Raw genomic sequence first — 25,666 nt, 5'->3', positions numbered from 1 at the left:
TAGAATTAAGGTTTTAAGGCTAATAACAACCAACATTTATTGAGCAGCTGCTATGTGCCAGAAATCACATTTAATTATTGCAACATCTCTCAAGCAGGTACTCCTGTCATCCTTCTATAGACAAGATACCGAGGTTCAGATACATTCATTAACAGCTTGAAAGGGAAGGTGGGGTGGGTGGGTTGGTGGGGGGAGAGATTAACCAAAGAATTAACATGCATAAATGCATAACCCATGGACACAACAGACAATAGTGTGGTGAAGGGGGGGGGGGCTAGGGCGGGGTAGAAGGGATCAATGGGTAAAAAAGGGGACATCTGTAATTCTTTCAACAATAAAGATTAAAAAACAAAAAAAGACTCCAACCCTGACCATGGGTCTCAGAAGACCTTGCTCCTAACCACGGAGCAGTATTGCGTCCCCAGTGCTGGCGAGGAAGGGATCACTGCTGCCCCCTGCTGCGCCCGGGCAGTTGTGACTCCTGAACTCTGACTCTAGAGCCAGGCTCCTTGGGGTGGGGCTGGAGGGGCCCCGCCTGGCTGAAGAGAGGCTCTGGCTTGGTCCTGAGGGGATCAACTTCCTCTGGGGACGAGAAATGGGCAAGGAGGAGAAAACGTGAGGGTTTTACGAGGAAATAATGAGAAAATCCCAGGTTCTAACTTGTGAGAAGGGGTTGGCTCTCCCTGGGAGCGGGGTTCCCGCAAACCCACCCCTCTCTAGGGACTCCCTGTCTTCCCGGTTGGGCTCCCTCCCCCGACAGGCTCAAGCCAAAATACTGACCCAGAGCATCGTGTGGGATGGGAGGGAGAGGGAGGGTTTCACGCAGCAGAGTTAAAATGTTTCCATTTCAACATGATCCCTCCAGCAGGCTGGGAGGAAGGCAGTCCAGGATTTCTGATAACCAACTCCTTTCCCATCCTCTGTGACTCAGGGGTGAGGGGAGAGAGAGAAAGAAAGAGTTCCACACCCCCTCCCGTCCACCGACCCTTTGTCAGGGTGCCCAGGTTTCCCAGAATGCTGCTCTCCCTGCTCGCATCAGCAGCTGATCTGACTCATTCTGGAATCCCAGCCAACTTTTCCTTTACTCTGCCCCCATTAAGTCCCCTTAGGACCTTGACAGAGGGATCAGTACAAAGGTAAGCCATGCATGTGTGGTGATGTGTCACTGGGGAATATCCTGTATCCGTTCTAATAAGGGCCTTTGTGCACCCGAAGCCTTGTGGTGCATAGCTCCTCAGTGGAAACAAGGGTGGGTGGTTTACCCATAGGCTGTTGTTCAGAGAAGTTTTTCTTTATGACTCCTCAGCATAAACACGGCAGTAACAAAGTTAATGCACACATGTATTCCTTTCCTCAGGCCCTTCACCATTTCAAGCACTTGAGTAATTTAATTCCCATTGTCTCCTTCTGAAGTAGGTGCTATTATTGCTCCATTTTACAGAGAAAGAAATGGAGGCCCAGAGAGGTTAAATAACTTGCCCAAGGTCCATAGATTATAACCTTGACCACTATGTCATACAAAGAATATGTCAATGTCAAGCAAGTTTAAAAATATATGGAAATATATTGGTGATGGTAAGAATAGTTAACACCTGATCTCTTAACAGATTTTTACTGCACAGTACATATTGTTATCTTAAGGGACAATGTTGTACAGCAGATCTTTAGAATTTATTCATCTTGCATAACTGAAATTTTATACCCATTGACTAGCAACTCCCCATTTCCCCCCACCTTCTTCAGCCCCTGGCAACCACAATTCTATTTTCTGCGTCCAGGAGTTTGACTATTTTAGCTGCCTCATATAGTGGATTCATGTAGGATTTGTACTCCTGTGATATTAGCATAATGGCATCAGGGCTAACCCATGTTGTTGCATATTGCAGGATTTCCTTCCTTTTTAAGGCTGAATAACATTCCATTGCATGTATGTATCACATTTTAATTCATTCATCTGTTGATGGACATTTGTTTCCAGGGGTGGTTATTGTAAATGGTGCTGCAGTAAACATAAGAGTGCTAATATCTCTTCAAGATCCTGATTTGGCCAACAGACATATGAAAAGATGCTCAACATCACTAATCACAGAAATGGAAATCAAAACCACAGTGAAATATTACCTCACACCTCTCAGGGTGGCTATCATCAAACAAAAACAGAAACAAAAAAATCCAACAGAGCCTGGCCAGTGTTGTTCAGTGGCTGAGTGTTGACCTATGAACCAGTAGGTCCCTGTTCGATTCCTGATCAGGGCGCATGCCTGGGTTTCAGGCTCTATCCCCAGTAGGGGGCATGCAGGAGGCAGCTGATCAGTGACTTTCTCTCATCATTGATGTTTCTGTCTCTCTCTCCCTCTCATCTCCTCTCTTTGAAACCAATATAAATAAATAAATAAAGTGATCCACTACAAAAAATAAAAATCCAAAAGACAAGTGTTGGAGAGGCTACAGAGAAACTGGAATCCTTGTGCATTATTGGTAGGAATGCAAAATGGTGCAGCCACTGTGGAAAGCAATATGGAGGTTCCTCAAAAAATTAAGAACAGAAATACCATATGACCCGGCAATCCTACTTCTGGCTATTTGTTCCAGCAGGTTATTTTAAGGTGTGTTTAATTCTGTACAAGTCTGTATTGCTTTAACCATCTGGGTGGAGTTATTTCAGAATTTCTCACCCCATTTCCTTTTATGAAAAACAGCACATGCAAAACAGAGGACTCAGAGGGTCTTTAGTCAGAGAATAAGAATGAACCATGCCGAAGTTGCATGTTGTGTTACAATACTGGATGAACCTGGGAGCTCTGTAGAAGTTTTAGGAGAAATTAATGTTCTGGAAAGACACTGGCTTATTTCCAGACACAGTCTTATCACCTAGGGTGTGTCTCTGGCCCCTATTTTCATAATTATTTTCTGTTTCTCTTTCGCTCTTACTCACCTGAGCTGAGTCACTCAAATAACTCAGAAATTTTCCTTAACTGCCAAATGGCTCCAGCCAGGAGCTAAGCAGTGCTAAGTGCTAAGAAAGTGGTTGAGACCTGTGGCCATAATTTTAAAGTTGAACCCAGTCAGCACTATTGTGTGTTAGTCTAACCATTTCAGCTGCCTGGGGGGAGGTGCTAGGTGGATGGAGATTTGTTTTTCATCAGATCCAAGTTTTAGCTCCTATTAAGAAAAATAAAAAAGGGGCCAAGACAGGTGTGGGTGTTTGCAAGGAGTGATGGTCACACTGGGCCACGGAGTGTAAACTGGGTAAGCAGAGAAACACGGTTGCTGCTGGGCAGTGAAGCCGTGGTGTCAGTGGGTTGGACTTCTGGTAAAGCTGAAAAATGAATGAGGGGAAAGAGCTAGAAAGTGGTGACCTGAGAAGGGAATGACTGAAGCAAGTATTTCAGAGACAGGAAGTGGTCCTTGGCGATGGGGCGGTCAAGGATCTGAGAGGCCAAGGCATTGGTTGGCTATTATATTTGGTTGTAGATTCACCAAGATTGATGACAGCAGCTGTGCTAAAGAGGAACACAGGAAACCAGGAGCCTCAGATCCCCAAAGAATAAGGGCGAGCGATGGGAGGGTGATGGATGATGTAAAATGAAGAGGTAGTGGACACTAGAGTTCAAGGGCATGTTCTTTAAAGAGTTGAATCTTTGTGGGATCAGGGAGGGGAATTGATTTTCACGTGAGAATGAGGAACAAGGATACTTGTATCATCTCCGGGCATTGTGACCTGTTGGGTGTAGACAAAATACCATTCACTTGAGGACCCAGGTGTGGCTGGGAGAAGCAGAGTCGGGAACACTCAGAAGAGTTTGAGGGTAGAGGGGTTCTGCTGACAACATCTGTGAGTTCAACAGGACATGGTAGAAAAGTTTGGATGGTTCATGAACGATAGAAGGTTGGGCCAGTGAGGTGTGTACAGTGTCCTACATGGAGAAGAGTCCACTGATGATGGGTGACCTGGAAGTCTGGACTTTGGTGGGTGACTAAGGTAAACAGGGAAGTGTGACATGCTGACATTAGTTCTGGTGGTCCCTTAGGAGAAGATGGGTAATCTGTTCATTTATAGCCTCTTTCTCTTGCTTGGACTCCTAGGCCATTTCTCATTCAAATTCTTTTTTAAAATATGTTTTTTATTGATTTCAGAGAGAGGAAGGGAGAGGGAGAGATAGAAACATCAATGATGAGAGAGGGTCATTGATTGGCTGCCTCCCGCATGCCCCTGCTGAGGATCAAGCCCGAAACAGGGCACGTGCCCTGACCAAGAATTGAACTGCGACCTCCTGGTTCATAGGCCCCACTGGGCCCTAGGCCATTTCTGATGGTAAGTGTGTGGGAAGAGCAGTCTTACAGAGCTCTAAACCAATATTTCCTAACCCTCCCACCCACCTTCCTGATGTTCTTTATGACACACAATGTCCTGAAGCCTCACCAGCCTGATCACTCTCAGCTGGTTACATTCTATTGTATCAGCGTCAGTTAGAATGTTTCTTAGAACAGAATATGACTTTCTGAATGTGGGCTGGGAAGAACAGAGTGCCCTTAGCTCGTCACCTCCTGTGATTTAAATGCTGTTCTTACATTCATCTACCTGTTTGTGCTTCTCAGTTAATGGTGAATAATTTGGGGACTTTTTTTCTCCCCTCAGAAACTGCTATTGTGCCAAATTCTTCCTCGAATTCTATTCTTGTGGGATCCTATACTTTTTGAGCAAGATGGGTTCAAGTTCTCATTTCATCTAAAGCATTTTGTAGATGAGAAACAGTTCCAGTTAGAACAAATGATGAGTATGATTTGATATTCTGGATCAAATACTTGGCTCGTTTAGAAAAACAAAGTACTAATGAACACACTTGCAAGTAGTTTCAGTTTCTGGGTGTGAATCCAAACCTCTTCCTCTTGGACAAGCTTGGGCTATTTTGTCCTGGTGGTGGAGGAATTTACCTTGGCACAGTGGGATTTACCTACAGCCTTGATAGCTCAGGTATCTGACCTGGAATCAGGGCAGCTGGTCCAGCCACTTTATGGGAGCTCACATGCCTTGGCATTTTGCTTTATTTCCTCCACTCTCTCAGCATTTTTATCTGAAAGTTAACAGTCCTGGATTTCATGCTATCTTTTAAAAATTGTTCTGCTCAGCAAAGTCTTCATTTTTCCACCTAATGTGACTTCTAGTTTGTTTTTATCAGATACACTGAGTATTTCTTCTGTCCCCTATTCTGACCCATATAATCTGACCTGGTCTGTTCATCAGATTTGGTTGAGGCCTACTGCTCACAGATACTGCTTATCTAATCACAAAACCAACAGACACACCACACTATAGATGTCACCTATCTTTAATAACATTAAGAAAACATGCTTAAAATGAGCTTAATGTAGTCTGTGTAATGATAAACATTAAAAAATGACATTTTAAAGTTATAGTTAGAAATTAAATTGAGACATTTGATTGTGGGAGGATGAGCATTTTGACCAAACATTGTCAATTTAGGATGGTTTAGTGAGTCTGCCCTTTGTTCAACAAGACAAACAGCAACAACAAATTCCACAGGGCATCTAAATTACTAAGCATCAACTTCTTAAATTAAGCCCCACAGCTGTAGGATCATTTGGGTTCCTGGGTTTAGGAAAATAAACCTTGCTTCCTCTCATTTCTATCTAGAGAAATTCAGATAAAATCTCTTTTCTCATAGTTTCTTTGCTAGACAAGGAAAATAACCTCCTTATCTCACACCCATCACCCCAGCCCTTCCATCTGTTCTTGACTTTGAGCTGGTATGGTATACTGGGTAAGTACATGAGCTCTGGAATTAAATATCTATTGACCCAGATGTTTATGAGGCTGCAGGATCTAGATTTAAATCATGGCCATGCCATACACTAGTTTGATGTTACTTAAATTCTTTGAGCCTCAGTTTTCTCATCTGTAAAAAGGGCGTGTGTGATACTTATAGTAGCTATTTTGATATTATAGATTTTGAGAAGAAGGTGTTTAGTAAACTGCTTTGGTTTTAATAAGAATATCAGAAGAACTGACTCGATTCAAAATCCTTGCTCTTACTTTCTTAGGAATATAACAATAGAGGAAAACCAAATAAGGAAATCAACCCTAAGCTTTTTTCCGGCTGAGAACATTCTCACATAGCATGACCCCAAATAGAGTGTCTGGTGGAAACCTCCTGCCTCTAGGATATTCAAGGCTTGTGGAAGATGGTTTCTAATTTGTAGCATTTGCTCACATTTCAACCCCATTAGGATGGTCCCCTCTGGCAGGACTTAATGTATGGTCTATTCCTTTTTGTAAAGGTCAATTCTCTATTCCCCATAGATTACAGACCTTTAATTCACTAGTGGCTAAATCTGAAATGCTTGCCAGTAAGTGTCCCCCTGAAAAAAATTCCGGGCCGGGCCTCACAGGGAACTCGTTGACAGGACGAGCAAGAGAGAGTGAGGCACTGCCCCTCCATTATTCACCGTCGTCTTACTCATTGCCTAGTGACGACATCGCATTTCTAAGCATAAAATTATTTGCAGCTTTTACTGATATTTCCTTGGTCTTTGCCTCTGTGGTCAGGAATCTACTCTGAATGTAGCTGTTTCGCTTTATACGGTCCCCAGAGCTACTGAAACTAAAGTAGAAGCTGTACTTCAGTGGCCTCATGAATATCTGGGTCAATAGATATTTAATTCAGTTGGAAGTAAAATCTAATGTGATGTAGCCTACACCCTCTTTTCAAAGCAGCTTTTCCATATGGCTTGACAGCGTATCTCTCTGAGGTGGGTGCATGACCCCTTGCTAAGGAGGTAAGCACACCAATACGCTGGTACCATGATTTTATTATCAGGAATTCCTGTAATCTCTTACTGTAAAATGAATGTATTAGGTCGGTTCTAGAGAGCCCATTAATACTTGCCTAGGTACTTATGGAAATTTAGTATATTAAAGCTGGCATTTGAAATCAAAGGGGATGATGCAGTATTTAATAGATACTACTGAGAAAATTGGTTACTGTTGAGAAAAAGAAAAGAGTTCATTCTCATCTCTCAGCAGGCTATAAACTAAATTTCAAATTGCTTAGAGGATTAAGCTAATAAACTATACCATGATGTGTTAAAATAACACAAAGATTATCTTAGTAATTTTTGGGAGAGGGAGACACGAGCAAGACACCAAACCTAGAAGTGCCCTTTCCCCTCCCAGATATACAGAGAGCTTATGTAAAATTAAAAGTGTTTTCATGATGAAAGTTACCATAAACAAAATAAAAGATATAACAAAGGGTTAACATCCTTAAAACAAAAAGAGCCCCTGTAATCATTAATAATAAAAAAGCCAAACAATAGGAATTGTGAAACCACAAAGGAAGAAATAGAAACAGCCCATTTACTTAAAAAGTTGATAAAAATTCTGCACCCAATTTTAACATGTAGGGCTAATTCCAATGACTGTGTAAATTTTTTAAAATGTTTTTATTTTTATTTTAAAATATACCTTTATTGATTTCAGAGAGCGGAAGGAAGAGGGAGAAAGAGATAGAAACATCAATGATGAGAGAGTCATTGATTGCCTGCCTCCTGCACACCCCCTACTGGGGATCGAGTCTGTAACACAGACATGTGCCCTGACCTGGAATCCATCCGGTGACCTCTTGGTTCATGGGTCGATGCTCAACCACTGAGCCACACAGGCCAGGCTGTGTGTGTAAATTTATTAAAACTCATTAAACTGTAGGCTTACAATAAATTCTGTGGTAGGCCAATTATACCTCAATAAGGCTATTAAAAAATTCCTTTGCAGTACTTTTTGTTTATAGCACTCACCGTAGGTAAAAGCACACATCTTTCCCATGGCCTATAGGGTCTTGATCTAGTTGTCTTGTTTGGCTTTGATTCTTCCGAATTCTCCCCTACCAATCTCCTTGCTCACCAATTGCCAGCACACAGGACCTGTGCCCAGCGATGCACTGTACTCTCTTTTGCCTCAGGAACTTCCTACCTGGTGTCTTTTCTGCCTGAAATACCCTTAATCCTTCTCTCTTTAGTGGGAGAGTTATTACCAATCCTTTACATTGCAGTTTAAATGTTACTTCCTGAGAGAGAGCTTCCTTAACATACCCCTTCAGTTTAAACCAGATCATTCTGTCATTCTCTCTCCTGGGGCTGTTCTTTCAAAGCATTTGTAACAATCTGTAATTACATATTTATTTTGTGATGATTTGTTCAATTTCCACCTTTCCACTGGAATGTAAGCTCCAAGAGGGCAGGGAACACACCTATCTTATACACTCATTTTCAGGAGGTATCCTCCAACATTTCATCTCAACAGGTCAGTTCATTCAATCACCCAGGATTACATATTGCAGTTAGAATATCTTGAGGGGTTCACCACAAAGTACATGCTAAAATGAAATGGAGACACTTCATTGAGGTTCTCTTTTCTTCGTTTTACCAGTTGGATGATTTATCAATGAGCTCAGAGAATTTCTCAGGCTAAAGTTATTGCAGTCAAGCTCTATGGTATAGAAGTCTGGGCTCTCACAGTTGTCCAAGTGCTTCTATATACATTGGCAGAATTGATTGTCAAAGTGCAGACACTCCCTTAATTGATCACATATCTGTAGGGAGCTGCACTCTTGCTCAAAGCTCATTTGAAAGGAATAACATTCAGGGAAGATTTCTAAAGGGTATGTAATCCTTTTAGAACATCAGGTACCTGCTTGCTTGTACTGGCCTATTTTGATCCCTCCCAGAATTGCTTTTAGTGACTTCTGCCATCAGTTAATACACAGAACAACATTATGAGAAATAATGTACTCCTGCTGAATTTATTGCAGAAATTCAGTGTTCTCTATGAGAACCCACTGTCTCTCAGAAGCTCAGACTTGAATATCTAGCTATATCCATTGGGCATCTCCGTTTGTATGCAGAACCAGGGACGAGAGTTAGTGAGATAAGGGAGTTGAACATTTATACATAGAGTCCTTTTCTATCAAGAGAAGGAATGAGTGGCTTCCAAATTTTTAGCAGGGTGTCATTTTCCCTAATAAAATTAACTGGATACTCTAATATGTAAAACAGGTAAAAAAAGCTGGCCCTGGCCAGGTAGCTCAGTCAGAGCGTTGTCCTGATATGCCAAGGTTGCAGGTTCGGTCCAAGGTCAGGGCACATACAAGAATCAACCAGTGAATCATAAATAAGTGGAACAACAAATTGATTTTTTTTTCTCTTTCTCTCCCTCTCTCCTCTAAAATTAAAAAAAAAAAAGAAAGAAAGAGAAAAAGGAAAATAAAAAGAAAAAAGCTGGAGTGTGGGCGGGTTTGCAGGGAAGACATGCTTTAATTTTCCCCCCTCTCATTCATGTATCTTTGGTCCCCTGAAGTAGGTAGCAGGGGAGTTAAAAGTCACTAATCTAGTCCAATCCATCCATTTGGAACCCTTGTACCCCTCGCTGAAAAACAACCACACAACTCATTTAATGAAGTGGAGATTTTGTAAATGACTCCTCAGAAAGCTATGGGGTTTGTGTGTGTGGGGGGGTGATGGTGGGGGTGGGGAATTTCCGCCTATTTACATAGGATTAACTAACACCCTCTGTGAGCTGGACCAGTCAATGTTGTATACAAAGTCACTAAGGGTATTTTTTAAAGCTTCTTAAAAACTGGGCCAGCAGGGGGAGCCATTTGTTAATGTTTCTGTGTTCCCAATGGGCTCTCTCAAACTTCCTGCATGCAGAACTAGTAATGCATTAGTATTAGTCAAGTCTGGACAGCCCTGAGCACTGAACTGAGCGCTTTAGTGAGGGCTGAGAGAGAAGTAGCACATGGAAGCAAAGCCTCCACCTGGCCCAGTTTCTTCTAATTCTGATTTATCTCAAAAATTAATGCAAATGTTGTACTCTCTTCCCTAAATTGCCCACATTTACTTTGTGATCATCACTGTTGGTCCCAATACCCCCTTCCCTCGCCTTTGGCAGGCATCTCTGTATCTAGGGTCTGTGTTTGTTTCATTTATTCATTTTTGTTTTTTAGATTGCACACAGAAGTAAGATCATTCAGTATTTGTCTTTTCTGACCTAACTGGTGCTGCCCCGAGCAGGTGCCAGCTGGGGGAGGGAGAAGTGACACCATTATATGTAGTTGCAAGTTTGACTATTGAGGAAGATGGGACATTTTAGTTATAAAAATGAAATTTTTTTGGTGACTTAAAAGTGATCAGAGTGCCAGTTATTTTTAAATTGTGCAATTCTGTATAATTATTTATTGAGAGAGACATTTTTTCCTACATAGGGTAAAGAGGATGATGTTGGGGGTGAATAGGGGGACTGTTGGGGACAATAATGAGATTAATTTTGTACATAAAGCATTTGAGAAGCCCATGACATATACTGTTGGAAATGTCCAATGAGGAGCTAGGTCTATGGCTCAGAAAAAATAAAGCAAGCAATAAAACATGCATCCCGCTTAGGTTGACACAAAAATGATAGCTATCAGTAACACTTACCAGGACTTAGGTAAAGCATTTTTTGTAGATCACACCATTTAATCCTTATAACACCCTTATCACGTAGGATGTATTGTAGCTCCTAGGCTATAGCAAGGAAAACTGAAGCTTAGGAAAAGTAAATGACTTGCTCAGGCTCATACAGCTATTAGGTATCAGACCTTTGTCACTGGGCTCAGTTCTCTAAGCGTCCCCCACAACCCCCCCAGTGGGAAACGTTGAAAGATCCAGAGCATCGAAATGTAAAAAGATGGACATCTTTATGTAAAACTGGCCCAGCAAAGGGTACTAGTTGTGTACACTAAAAAGAATTTCTGAAAATGTCAAATTACTCTTAGAGATGAAATGTCTCAGAAGCCCTGATTTAAAGGATGTATGAAAAAGACAGAGTGTTTAATATGTTTCCTCTTTTGCTAGATAAAATAAGTAAACAAGTAAAAGTGCCAAAAGTTAACAATGAAGCTGCAAAATCTGGAATGGTTTCTGGATTCTTTCCTCCATGTCCATAGCTGTCTAATGGTCTCATGAGGGTTTCCTTGGAAAGATACTATAAACATGTGGTGCTCCAAGCGCTTACAATGCCTCTAATACTACTTTAGTTCTTTTGATAAATGATTAGCAGTTGCTAGAAAAACATTTTACATAATTTTACTATTCCTAAATCTTTCTAAAACTCAATTATTGCTAAATTTGTATAATATAAAAAGCAACAACAATCAACAGGATGGAATTCCTTGTAATGCTGGTATCAGTCCCTAAAATCATTCACTGACCTATGTGAAAAGAAGCTTTTACACTGTGTAGATTTAATTAATGGTTTATGTCATACTAGAATTATGTAATGGAGATCAAATCATATTCCAGGTTCAGGATGTACCATAAAGATAGATCAACACTTGAATTTTGGAAGTACATATGAATGAGAGAAGTGGTTAAGTTTCTTAAGCGCACTGATTTTAGAACTTTTTTTGTCCTTAGTGACCCCCCTCCTCCTTTTTAAGTGAAAATTTACATCAAAGCCCTAAACAGTAAAAGAGATAAAATCAGAGATGTTTGGGTTGGATTAGGAGCGGGGAGGGGGGGAGGGCAAGACTCCCTTCTTTACCTCCACTTCCCCTCCATTATCCTTGCCCTTGAATGATAGACAAAGAGTAGAAAAGTAGAAACCTCTCCTCTAGGGAAGGCTTCAACAAACTCATTCTGCAAAAAGCTGGAGGGTCAGTACTTGAGGCTTCGTGGGCCATATTGTGGTCTGTATTTCAACTCAACTCTGCTGTTATAACTCAAAAGCAGTCATAAGCAGTAAGTAAATTAATGAGTGAGGCTATGTTCTAATAAAACTTTATGGCCAGTGGATTTCATATAATTTTCACATATCACAAAATATTTGCCTTTTCCATTTCCCCCCAGCCATTTAAAAATGTAAAAGAAAATTATAGGTGGTTGGTAGATTTGGCTATCAGGCCACATAGTTTGCCAACTCTTGCTCTGGATTGGATCTGAATAAAATAAGACAGCTGAATACAGATTTGTTGAATGAATATATGAGCAGACCCTTCTAGTGTCAGAGTGGATAAACATAACTGTTTGCCTGTGGTTATGGAGAAGATATGGAATAATGTATCTGGTAGAGGAGGGTTAATGATATTCAGTTTAGAATCCAAACTCCATGTGGTGCAGAATGACCATGGTCTGAAGTGATGATTTTGGGACATTAAAACAGCTCAATTTCCCCTTTCTTCCCCTCTCCTTGAACAGGCTATCCTGGTTTTTTCCTCTAAGTCTCAGGTGTTTTTTTTCTCTCTAGTGTGACCCTCACCTCCCTTTGCTTTGGTTTTTGCCAGTTCCAATTCCAAAAGGATGCATAAGTTGTTAACTTACCCGCTGGGTCTGTTCTCTTTCCTCACATTAACTTCTTCCATCATGACACTTCGAGGTGGTAAGTTATTCGCACCTGTAAAATAAAAATGCAACTTCACTTTAGGTTTATGCGCTTGCTTAGTGGGTAAAGATGCTTTCCCACTGCTCAGCTTTTATTCCTAGTACCCAGCTACTCGTTGGCTCTTGTGGCAAATATGCTCGCAGCCTAAGGGGCCTGGTGGTATGTTCCTGGTGATCCTGCCCCCAGCTGAAAAGATCAGTCTCTGGTCATTTCACTACTTACTTGATATGACAGAACCTCACATCTGGTTTGCTTGAACTTTGCCATTGGTTGAACTCTTCTGAGCACTTGATATTATCCCAGAGGTCCCTAAACTACCCTTGTTTTAAAAAATTCATTCTCCTTTCTGCTGTTCTGATTGGTTGATTTCCACTAGTCTGTGTTCCAGGTTGCTATCTGTAATTTTGTGTTAGCTAATGTGCTGTTGATTCTTTCTAATGTGTTTTTCATTTTAGTTATTGTATACTTCAAGTTGGCTTGATTCTTTGTTATACATTCTAATTCTTTGTTGAAATTCTCCCTAAATTCCTCTATTTTACTCTTAAGTTTGGTGAGCATCCTTATGACAGTTTCTTTGAGTTTTTTTAATCAGGCAAGTTATTTATCTTCCTTCCTTATGGTTTTTATTTGGGGACTTTTCTTGTTCCTTCATTTGAAAGATATTCTTGTATCTTTTCATTTTGTTTGACTTTCTATGCTTGTTTATATGAATTAAACAAAATATCTGTCTCTTCCAATCTTGGAAAAGTGGTTTTATATGGAAGCGGCCTCTGTGCGGGCTGTGTGTGAGGTGTGTTTTTGGCAGGCTGGTAGGGGCCAGAGTGGGTGCCAAGGAGATGCTGGCCCACTATGCCAGAGCAGCTCCAGATGGGGAGGCCAGGTGCATTTGGTGCTGCTCTGTTGATCCTGTTAGCTCCCTTTGTTCCATTCAAAATGGGCTTGGATGATGTGTCCAGGAACACCTTACAGAGACTTTGCAGCCAGGCCAGAGCACCTGGACAGAGCCCTGGCCACCCTATGGAGGTGGAGGGGGACTTAAACCATGGCCCTCACCAGCCCATCCAACCTGGAGAATTCCAGCAGAGATCTCCCAAAGCGCCCCGGCCTTCGTATACAGCTGGTTTGTTGTTCACAAAGTGGTCCCACGTAAAAGAAGAGACCTCTGTGTGGGCTTGATGCGCCGGGTAGTTTTGGGAAGCAGGTTGAAGCTGGGCAGGCTCCTGTTGCACCTGGAGCACCAGCCTCCGGGTCACACGGCGACGCCCTATTGCTGGAGGCAAATCCAGGAGATGTAGCTGGGAACATGCTCAGGTGCTCTTGGAGGTAGGTCAAAGGCCCAAATGAGCCCCTGGCCGCCCTTCGGCGGCGGGGAGGAAGTAAGAACGGTGCCCCCGGCCCAGAGGTTGCCTCAGGTTTGCGGCTCCGAGGCTGGAGGGTGGGGAGCCGCCCTCGACGCAGCTCCGGGCGCAGCGCGGGCGGCGCCTCTGGGCGCCGAGCATGCGCACTGCGGGCCGGAACAGCCTGCGGGGCGGCGTGGCGCCTGGTGGCTGCCGCGGTGCCCTGCTCTTCGCGCCGTTGCCTTTGTTCGAAGGCCAAAGGCTCCAGGTGACGTAGCCGGGCCGTGCTGTGAGGTTCCGCAGGTAGGTGAAGTCCCCAGTGGAGCTCCCGCCGGCCCTGTCCTGGTGAAGGGGGCGCAATGGCGCCGCCTGTCCCTCCAGGTGGCGAGGCCTGCAGCCTCCGAAGGGCTCCCGCTGCCCAGCCTGCTCTGTTCGGTCTCTTCCTTTTGTTTGTTGTCAGAGCTGCTCACTCAGCGCTCGGGTGTCTCTCAGGAGCCACTGCCCCCGCCCCACGCATGTATTTGACGTGGCTCTGGAGGGGGCGAGGGCCAGGGCGAGGTCCTCCCACCCGCCACCATCTTGAGAGGAGCCAGTCGTGGGACAAGTGACCACGTGGGGGTTCGCAAGTGACCCAGAAGGACAGGAGAATGACTTACATTTACTAGGGTTGGGAAGCCTGAGGGGAAAGAGGGCAGAGCTTGCTGAATTTCAGCATTCGGCTGTCGCTGTCATGTGGGAGACAGCTGAAGGCTGCGGGGCTGCGGGGCGGCGGGAGGATCGGTGACTCCATCGTGGCCGCGGCCGGAGGCTGTGTCCGAGGAGCAGCTGTACAAGGAGACCGTGCGTGCGCGTCCGAGGAACAAGGGTAGAAGTCTCCTTTTCTGGCTATGCCTCTGGAATCACTAAACAGACACTGTGGTTTTCAGTGGGCTGAGCCATTTTTGGCTTATGGTGAATCCGCAGCAAGAGACAGCATCATAATAATGAACAAACCGAACCACCGAGCAAAATAGAGACAGACTGAGGGAAATCAGGCAGGCAGCTCTGGTGGTGGTAGCCGTGGTGTGGTGGTGGCTGGTGGAGCGACTGAGCAAAAAAGAGAGAACTCATGGGCAGGGACAGCAGTGTGATGATTTGGGTGAGAGGAATGGGGGGAGGTGGAAGAGGGCATAGAGGGGATAAATGGTGATGCAAAAAATAAAATAAAATAAATTAAAAAGAAAGAAAGAGATCCAACAGCTGATTGTGGTGATTTTGAAATTAAAATAAAATGTTCCCAGAGATTATATGGCTATTTAAAAAAATGCAAAGGGCATTGTTTATACTTGACAGAGCTTGGGAATGTCATCTGGTCCCTCTGTGCTTTCTTTTACTTATCTGTCAAACAGGGATTTGAACACTTGCCAGCCTTACGTAGTTCGTTGCGTGGGATGGAGAGCACAGGAGATAGTACATATTAAGAACATTGGAAATTAAAGAATGATAATTCCTCAGTCTCCTCTCACATTTTCTGGAGTTTACAGGATTAAATGAGATGCTTTATAGTCCCATGGGCTGCCACCCAGGCTAGATAAAGCTTATGGTAGAAAAACCTCTGATGAAACAAGTCAAAACCCCTGGGAGGCTTGGAGGTAGGAAGTTGAAGAGGGAGATTATAATACTCACTTTAAAGGTTGACGACAAGGTGAAATCATAATTTTACTTACTGAGAACCCAAAAAGGGTTAGCTACTATGATCCAGGAAGTTTGTATGGAATTTTCCTTCATATTCAGTCATGTTGTCATGTTATTGCCTGGTTCAGATATGCCATGAGAAGGATGGAGGCTCCTTCTTCCTAATAGCCCTCTGCAGATACATCATATTTACCTGCCTTCTGGTGCTAAGCCATCATTTGCATGATTGAACCAGCTATTTATCTTTTTTGCCATCGACCAAGTCACAATTGGAGTTGGGAGAGAATTTCTGAGCATGTTCTGTAGTCGAGTCATGAACACCATGTCCCATGGGAGCCCTGAGTCACAGACTCAGCTGATCACCCATGCCCCTCCAGTGGTGCTAAGGAACACTTGGAAGCAATCAGAGAGGTCACTCAGTCTGACACAGTGAACAGGGCTGCTGTGCCAGAGATTCAACAAGTTTTACAAATTGAATGACATCAAAAAGTCTGCTACCCTAAAAATACATCCCAGACAAGATAGTTTGTCTCCCCCAGCTCCTATTTTATTTATTTTTGGATTTGGTGGTGTGTTTTTTTGTTTTGTTTTTTTACCTTCTCTACTGTCATTTTATTATTATTTTAAAATTTACCTTTATTGTTGAAAGTATTACAGATGTCCCTCCTTTCCCCCCATTGATCCCCTCCACCCCACATCCACCCCACCCACCCAGCTTCTATTTTAAAGTAATTGTTTTGAGATAATGGTTTGAGTATCTAGAGTATTAAAATGCCTTAAGACATAATAACATAGAAATAAGAACGGGGTGGCAGCAATTGAAAGGTGTCTAGAAAAGATTTCAACAGAAACCATTGTTTGAACTGACAGTAAAATTCAGTAATACAGTTAGTTTTGGTGGACTTTTTATTTTTATTTATAGGTTGACTGGGTTTATCAGCTGACTGAGTTCACTAAGCTAACAGGCCTTTTTTTTGTACCTATACAATAGGAAGTTGTCTATATAACTGTTTAAAACTCAGAAAATTTAGTCTACCAATCTGTTACTTTGCAGATACAAAACAACTTATTTAACAGATGGCTCACCCCCGCTCCCCAACAAACTGGGGTGTGGCGACCAGAGCTGCAGTGTCAGTGTTTTTGTTATATATGCTGTTTGGCTTTATAATGGAGCAGTATATGCAATACAGAAAACGTGGGGCAAGAATTGTGAGCAAATCAGTGATTCTGACATGGGACATAGTTGCACTGAACCTGCCTCTTTGTCATGATGCAGAATCAGATAGGACATGTTGGTAGATATGAATTTTGTTCTAAACAGAGAGGAGTTTCTTGGTTGATACAGAAGTGATAAGATGTGTGCCAACGCATGTTTTCTGACTGAAGAAATTTCCAAATGATTAGAAGTATAGACATAATAATCTGTTTCCCACATGTGGTGGTCATAGTGGATGATATTACACTAATTTTCGTTTTAGGGCCTCCTTTCTCTTTCTTCAGAATGACTTCACCAGATTGCTAAGTCTTTCCAAATCAGTCAGTCAATCAACAAATCAGTCATCAAGTCCTTTTTTTGAAAGTTCCAGAAGGGAATATCAAAGTTAAACACTCCCAATTCTTTTTCTTTATGGCTATTTTCACTCTCGCAATCACTGATCTAGTTATATTTATCCTTATTTACTGGCATCTGTTCTCCCCACAACTATGTGCTCCATGATAATGGGAACTTTTTTTTGTTGCGTTCTTCAGTGTATCCCCAGTTACATCAGAAACCAACAACTAATATGTATTTGTTGGCCAAATGGCTCTTTGGAGCCATTTATAGCATAGTTGGAAAGAAAATGTATACTGTAAACATAATTAGCAACAGTAAGAGTTAAAACATATCAGCTGAGGAGTGTACATTACAAATATTACATCAGTTCTTACTAGGGAGAGATCCCTTTGTGTTGGGTTGAGATAGCATGTAAATGGTAATGAAATAGTCCATGTAAATGGTAATGAAAAAGAAAAGGGTACTGCAAAAGGGGTTTGTGGTGTGAGCAAAGGGGGAAACAGAGGCATGGGGTTGGAAAGGGCTCAGAATATACTTGTCAGGCTATAGTTGATGATTATGCAGGAAAGTAGTGTGAGGGTGGTATGTATAAAATTAAAATGGCAGATTTGGACCAGATTATGGAGAACCCTATAATGCAGAGCTAATACATCTACAATTTTTTACTATTATTCTAGATAGAGGAGTTATTAGAAGTTGTTTTGTTTTGTTTTTTAAACATAGTGTCATAACAAGAGCAGGCTTTTCAGAGGATTTGTTTGTTGGTGGTTGAACATCTGGATGTTGTCATGTGGGAGGGTAGACGGGTGGGGTGCAGGGTAGAATTAGGGACAGGGGCTTTGAATTAAAGATACTTGGATTTGAAGACTGGCTCTACCACCTGCTAGGGGTATGATCTTAGGCAGGTTTTTTAACCTCTCTAAGCCTCAGTTTCTTCATCTGTAGTCAGGGTACTGACAGTATCTACTTCAGTGGCTGGCTTTAGTGATTGGTTGGTGAAGCACTTAGTGAAGTGCTTGGCACAGAGTAAGCCCCAATAAATATTAACTATTTCTACCATTATTATTAGGAGGACAATACAGCAACTGTTGTGTGAGGTGGTATGGGTCTGATGGTGTTGATGACAATTACTAGAAAAAAGAGGAAGCAAATGGGAGATCTTTGCAAGGAGAATGCCGGGATTGTCTGGCCTGTGGACTTCAGTAAGAAACAGATGCTTCTGGGAACTCTCATGAGATGACTGGGAAAACAACAAAAATAGGAAGTCTGAGGAGTGGGTTTTGAAGGAAAGATGCCACCTGGAATTTGCAGTAAAATTTATAAACATTTAAGAAAAAATACTTTAAAAAATTCATGTTGTATGTGTGTTTTAAGCATTTTTATTCCTTTAATCATTTATTATGATGTCCAGCACTGTTTGCCTGAGGCCTATGTCTTAAGATAAAGCTCTTCATTAAATAACATTGAGAATGGTACCTTCCTGGCAGTTATAAAAATAGTCACAGGGATGTAAAGTACAGCATAGGGAATATAGTCAATAATATTGTAACAACTATGTATGATGTCAGATGGGCATTAGACTTATTGGAAGGAGCACATCATAAGTTATATAAAATCTAATAACTGTGCTGTATACCTGAAAGTAATATAATATTGAATGTCAACTCTAATTGAAAAATAAAGAAATAAAAAAATTATTCATGGGTTCAAAAGCAACCATAATTGAAATAAAAAACCATTTAAAACTAAAAACAAAACAAAGAATGGTACCTTTTTTGCCACGTGGCTGACCTCCACAGCAATGTCTATGCCAGAATTTCCCACTCCAATCACAAGAACTCTCTTGTCCTTAAATACATCTGGATGTTTATACTGTCGGCTATGAAAGTATTGGCCTTTAAATACGTTTATACCTATAGAAAAAAATAAGACATCAGATAGAGACTTTACAGGGTCAGTGAGTGAAACATAAGTATTGTTCAATCAATGACATCCTTTAGACACATGATTTAGGTTGTTTATAACAACACACTCAATTTTAAGAAAAGCTGAAATATGAATACATGACTTTACAAACTACAGAAATTAGTGAGTATTTATTCAATGGAGGCACTAACTCCACTAGCTAGGTCTCTAGTTTTATTTACTGGATGGTTAACTGCTAAATTGAAATATCATGCATAAAGATTTATTAAGAAAAGTATAAGGCATCATAACCATTTAAAGGTCAACAGAAATCAGTGGGAGACTAACATCCTATATACTGATATTTGATTTATATGGAGCTTTCACAAACAAGGAGCAAGAACCTTCAACTTATGGGGGAGAAGACAAAAGGTTAGAAAGCTTAAGTCCAAGGCCCAAGATCATTTAGCTTGTTAATTGTATAGCCTAGAATCTATATCTCCTGGGCCCCAAGCTCATCCTGGTCAAACTGAGTATATTGACTCAGTTGCTTTCAGAGTATGCTTTCTCTTAATCTCATCTGACTTGAGTGACATGTGGGGGGCAGATCTAGGATCATTGGAGGTATATGAGTTTGTTGTAAAATGAGTATTGGTATCACTCCAGGTTATACGTAGATTGTCATTTCTCTGCCGGACTCCTAAAAAAATATACTCCTTCCATACAGGCTACATTATGTCTTATTCATATATATATTCTTAGCATCTTGTGCAGTATACTGTAGGTGCTAAATAAGTGCAGTGTACTCTCAATGCGATGGAACTTTCTCTGTTCTTGGAGTGCTCAGGAATTTTTTCTTCAGGCAACAACTGATGAAGAATTAAGTTGTCGTGTGGGGTGGTGAGAGTTCACTGTTGAATGTGTTCAAGCAGAGGCTAGTGAGCCTCCCTCAGGGATAATGGAGGGGTTTCCTGCATTGGGAAGACTTAACTTGGTGCTTTCCTTTCGTGATTCTGCTCTAGGCAGTTTTCAGGATATGCTTTATCTTAACTTGACCTGATTTGACTAACCTCTTGGGGCAGACCGGGAACCAGTGGAAATATGTGAACTTACTGGAAGATGAGCCTTGGGATCACTACAGGTCATATTTAGAGAAAATTTTCCTAAAGTTTTAACTTTTTGAATACTTTACTGCAGATGAAATAAACCAAACCGTGGCATTTTCTGTGCCCTCTGAGTTATTACCCCATTGATATTTGATGGAGATGAACATGAATCTTGGTTGCAAAAGACAGAAAAAGAAATTGCAACCCAATACTGTCTTCACTTGCCTCCAAGACTCATCTCCCTCTTGATGAGTGACCCAGTGCCATAAACCTCTGATCTAGTTAATTGCTATGACTCATAGAATAAAAAAAAATATCAGATTGCTTTTTCCTTTATTTGCTGACTTTGGTGGCCTCTAAGCTCAACTCTGGCAGTGTGCTTAGGCTACCATCTTGTCTAGGCAGCCCATGTCTTATGGAGGGACACTGAACCTCAGTGGAGCATAAAACTGCTTGTTAGTGGTTCATTTGACTTTTTGGTGTTCATAGGTTGTTTGGGACATATGAAAGTCAAAAACTGGCCAGGAAGTGCAGTTTAGCAAAAAGCCTGTTACTTGCAACTTTAGCTACTTAATGGAGGAACTATAGGCATTCATTCCCAGGCCAATCAAGTATCAAGATCGCTCCATGAGACAAATTAAGGTCAGCTGCAGAAAATGCACCTGGAAAGCAGTACAGTGGCAACTGTGGGTTAGTGAGGAAACTGGTGCAGACCATGACAGCATCAAAGACGGCGGATTCTTGCTTCCCTTCATGCAGGGTGACCCATTGGCCAGTGACAGTTAAATCTGGGCGTTTAGTTACCCTGCACACTTAAGTCTGAAAAAAGAATCAGATGTCGTGATGAATAGTTGTCACAGTTCCAGTAAAGGCTGATGTGCCAGTTGATATTTCAAACTTTCTAGAGCACAGACTAAACATAATTAATAAACATAACCCTGTAAATTGAATTGGGCTACCTCTGGAAACTACCAATCCATTCTCTCTTTCTATGAGTTCAAAATTTTAGATTCCATATTTAAGTAAGATCATATATTATTTGTTTTTCTCTGATTTATTTCACTTAGCATAATACCCTTAAGGTGTATCTATGTTGTTGCAAATGGCAGGATTTCCTTCTTTCTCTTTTTTATGGATGAACAACATTCCATCGTGTGTGTGTGTGTGTGTGTGTGTGTGTGTGTGTGTGTATCACATTCTCTTTGTCCATTTATCCATCAGTGGACTCTTAGGTTGTTTCCATGTCTTGGTGGTTGTAAATAATGCTGCAGTGAACATGGAGGCAGAGATACCTCTTCGAGTTTGTTTTGATCAGGAGTACATTTAAGGTTGTGAATGTAAACATATTTGCTACTTGTTTTCACCAATCTTTCCATTCCTGTTGCTTTCTCTGTGTATTTTCTTTTAAATTCCTCAACATACCCATCTCCAACAGGGAGGGAAACAGGAGAAAGGAAACACATGGATTTTCATTTGTCTTTTGGAGAGGAATGAAAAGGAGAAAAGAAGAGGAAGAGAATATATTCATTTACTCACATCTTACCTTCCTTCCTCTCTGTTCTCCGAAATGGGAAGGGAGGTGGCTGAGGCAGTGAGAAGAATAATATTAAAAGATTTTTCTATTCCCAAGGGTATTGAGAAAAGTTTTGCCTCAAATGGTGAGGTTCTTTTGTGTATGGGTCATTGCACATGCCCAGTCTGATCAAAGGATAGTCAAGAAGAGAGTACCTAGGTGCTGATAGTTCTCAATTTCCTTATGTGCAGGCAATTGGCCCAAGGTGAAAATATGGTTTGATATATTTAAGACCCCTTAGGATACTGGGATATAAGTATTACAGATTAAAAATTAAAAAAAAATTAATGCATGTGAGTCTTTACACAAAGTACCTATCTCCAACTTCAGATTCACTTGTGGCGAGGTTAAGTACAAGGGGAAAAGGAATCCATCCAGATGTCATCAGTCTTGCCAGTTCATTTTCTCATCTACAAAGCCCAAGACTAGACTACAGAGAGAGCACAGGAAATATGTTAAAAGGTACTTCCTAAGGACTAATTGGTGTTGTGTCTTTGAATTGAATGCATTTCAGAAGACTGAACTGGTTTGCATACATTTCGAGATATTCCAAGAATTGAGAATTGGGCACATAGTTTGGATAATCTTCTGGGAATGGAAAATCTGAGTAGCAAGACATTTCCTTGCAGCTGTTGGAAACCACAGACTTGTAGAGGCTGGCTCTGCCTTCTTCAACATGTTCCTGTACAAACAGTGCATGCACATGAGCGTGGATGTGTTTGTGTAAGTGAAGACACACCCATGAAATGGATGCTAATTCTTAGACAATCACACACTGACCAGTATTAAGGCGATCCAGACGATACATGCCACCTATCACTAGCGAGATTTGGTATCCTGCCCTTGAGAGATGAACATTGGGCCCCACTATGAATTTCCTGATCAGAATTACAATTTCATTCATTACATGCTAATGGGATGAACTCACCTGTCCAGATTCACACAGTGTCACAGCAAAATATGGGAGGATATAGAAGTGGATGAGAGCCAGGAGGTCGTATCTGGATGATAGGCAATTCCCTGTTTTCTTTGGTTTCATGGGGTGTTGTTGAAAGGATTACGGAGAAGTGGTGCTTAGATTATGAGGGCATTGCATAATGAATAATATTCTGTTAATGCTGTCAATTTCTAGTTTAACAAACGACTTAAGGCTATGGTGGCTGGGAGAGACCAGATTCATGCCCCTCTGAGTGTTGAGTGAAGCACAGTAGTTTATAATCTCTATAATCTTTGGGGAAATGGGAACTGTGTCCACATGTGTCTTACTGGATTTCTGCAGTTTGCCCGTCTAATTTTGCATTAGGCGCCCTCTGCCCAGAACAGGCACGAAGGATCCCCCTTGTACACTTTCTAGTAAGCACAGGCTTTGTTAGAACAGGTTTTGAGGGACACTGATAACCAACCTTTTGTGGAGTGTGGATGGTGGGGTAGGAAGAGGGATAGGGTGTCTCTAGAAAGACCTAGGAGACTCTTGGCATGTTAGAGCTGGAATGCCCCTTCAAGGCCACCTGGTTTAGGGATTTTCAGTCAGGCTCTAGAGGCATCTCAAGGTGGTACAGAGGCTGTTGTGTGAAGAGAGGGCTGCTGATTGAAGGTAGGGGTTGTTCCCCCTGCTTTCCAGCCCCCTAGTAATTTCAGCTTTTATCCATTTTTTAAACTGGCTCCTTGTTCTCGTTTTATAAAACTGGAGTGACTCGTTAACCTGGCTGCTGCTGGATCACCCTCTTTCCCATCCTTCTGGTGTTCGGTCACGTGCCTTGCAACATTTTTCCACGACCTTCCCTCATTTTCTTCACCCTCCACCCCACTCCCCACCTCCTTTCCTTCACACTCCCCAGATGCCAGGTTTTCCTGAAAGAGGTGGGGCGTCCTGGATCTTCTTTCCCTTACTCGACTGTTTCTCCTCTGTGTTCACGTTTTCCTTTCCTCTTCCCTCCAGTTTCTGAGGAGGTTGTCTGTCCATCTCTGCAAGGCGAACCTTTCCACTTGGGCCTGTGACTCCACCCCTTCCTTTCTCTGCCAGGATCTTGTCCTAGCTTGAGTTTATGTATTCAGTCATTTCCAATCATGTCCTGCCACCCAGATGTCTTCTCTTTACCTGTAAACATATTTGGGTCTTCACATCATGCACACAAAACAAACACAACAACAAGTCTCCTTATTTCTGTTTCTCATTTTCCTCTGCTTTCTAAATTGTGAATCTCTTGAACAAACATTCTGAGCTGCACACACTAATAAGCTATTTTTATTTTCCAAGCATGTCCAGGACTTTTTCTTTACTGGTTCCCTCCCTGGCGTCTCCCACACAGACTCATCTGCCTGTTGAACTTCTTCAAAGTCCATCATGTACCATGTCTTCCATGAAGCCTACCCTGGTTTCCCTCAAGTGGATGTAATCCTGTCTTCATTTTAATACCCATAGCACTGTTTCTGACTTGTAGGTTCCTGTTCTTTTACTATTAGCTGACAGCTCCTGGAGGGCAGGTGAATCCTTCTCAATTTTGTGTCCCCACAGTGCTTCATGCATGGATATTTGACCTTCCCAAGTCACACAGCTAGTTTGGCACAGCTGGATAGAACTCGTCTCTCTTAATTCTGACAACTATGATATTCTGTGTATTTATAATTATATAAGCCTGTGACCTATATAAGGACCATTTCTGTCTGATATCCCAAGGTCCCTGGGCTCACTTTTTGCTTTGACTGAGATTACTTTAACCAAAGAACCAAATTGCTTTAACCTAATTACCCCTCTAATTGAGCAGTTTCAGTTCCCACTCTGATGGATTAGTAGTGCTTCTCTGGAGAACTGTGTTAGGAAGGATTCTGAAGTTCATCGGCGGGGGGAGGTATCACGGTTGATTAGCAATGTCTTCAATGGACATGGGAGGGAAAGTTACAATGGCATGGGTGTTGGGTTTCTGCTATCCTATTGGAACGTGGGCAGTTCTAATCTTGGGAACAGCTGTACTATTTTACCTGTCCCCTTTGGGAGTTCTCTACGCACTGATGGTCACATTCAGTGGTTGGACACATTTCAAAATACACAATTCTCTATGTGAGCCAAGCTGGCCGATGCAGCCTTGGCCTGTCTAGAGCTTTGCTCACTGAGTTAGAAAACAATTACTTTATTTCAGCTACAAACGCCACCCTCTGTAATAGAGTGATGTTCTCTTTCTCTAGCTCCTCAGGGGCTCTGAGGCCAGGATACCTGACACCTTGCTCTTTCTCACTATTTCTGAGAACATATTTAAGGCTCGGGAAATGGAGGGAAAATTGGAGGTTTGGGGGGATCTAATGCTAATATTTCCCAGGCTGAGCTGTGGAGCTCACAGGGTTTCAGGGGCCTCCAGCAGGGCCTCTATGACCCCCTGGACCTCATGCCAGTCACCAGTGAGCTTTATAGCCCCCTTTCCTCCTTCCTCACCTCAATCCCGTCTCCAATCCAGACTGCAGCCCTGCTGAGATTTGAGAATATTACTTTCTTTTGCTCAGGGAACAAAAAAGGCTCCACATCCATACTCTTGACTTCTGATTGTTCTTGGCATGGACTGAGATCGCCTGGACAGCTCTCTGAGCTGTTCTGATGCAGGTAGTTTGTGGATCATAGTTCGGAACAAACTATCCCAGACAGCTTATCTGGGATAGTTTCACATTTCAGGATGTATGGAGGCAGAAAAATAGATTTGAGTGAATCTTCCTTAGTCAATCTCAGACCCTGGAAGTGAACTATTTATGGTTTTAAAAAGGTACCAGAATATTTGGAAAGATTTTGAGAGATCATCCTCTTTCTAAAATTTTCAGGGATATAAATTTAATAATAATTTTGCCCTAATGGAGCTGTTTTCTCCCACTGATTCAACATTAGTCTGACAATTGTTTCTCAATCTCTTCCACTAGAAGTAGGATGGTATCCATAGTTACTGGGTAGTGGTAATGATGAATGAGGCTATGACAATTAGGACGCTTGGCACATCACAAAACAGAGATTGGCAACCTTTTTCTGCAAAGGGCCAGATAATAAATATTTTAGGCTTTATGTGACATACTTTTTCTGTTGCAGCTACTCAGCGCTGCCAT

At 42.0% G+C, this 25,666-nt stretch overlaps 1 protein-coding gene across 1 annotated transcript; it reads right to left on the bottom strand.

Annotated features, from left to right (window-relative positions):
* Positions 1-13,764: 13,764 nt before the first annotated feature.
* Positions 13,765-22,625, bottom strand: LOC107543741 (flavin-containing monooxygenase 1-like). Its single transcript, XM_087828181.1, has 5 exons — positions 22,515-22,625; positions 22,064-22,268; positions 20,676-20,825; positions 18,773-18,915; positions 13,765-14,115 (listed from the first exon to the last, which is right to left on the bottom strand). The coding sequence occupies exons 1-5, from the start codon at positions 22,623-22,625 to the stop codon at positions 13,765-13,767; spliced, it is 960 nt and encodes a 319-aa protein (XP_087684307.1).
* Positions 22,626-25,666: the final 3,041 nt, after the last annotated feature.

Source organism: Miniopterus natalensis, chromosome 19 (assembly GCF_054644295.1).
Source record: "Miniopterus natalensis isolate mMinNat1 chromosome 19, mMinNat1.hap1, whole genome shotgun sequence".
NCBI classification, from domain to species: domain Eukaryota; kingdom Metazoa; phylum Chordata; class Mammalia; order Chiroptera; family Miniopteridae; genus Miniopterus; species Miniopterus natalensis.
This window is presented reverse-complemented; position numbering and strand designations above follow the sequence as displayed.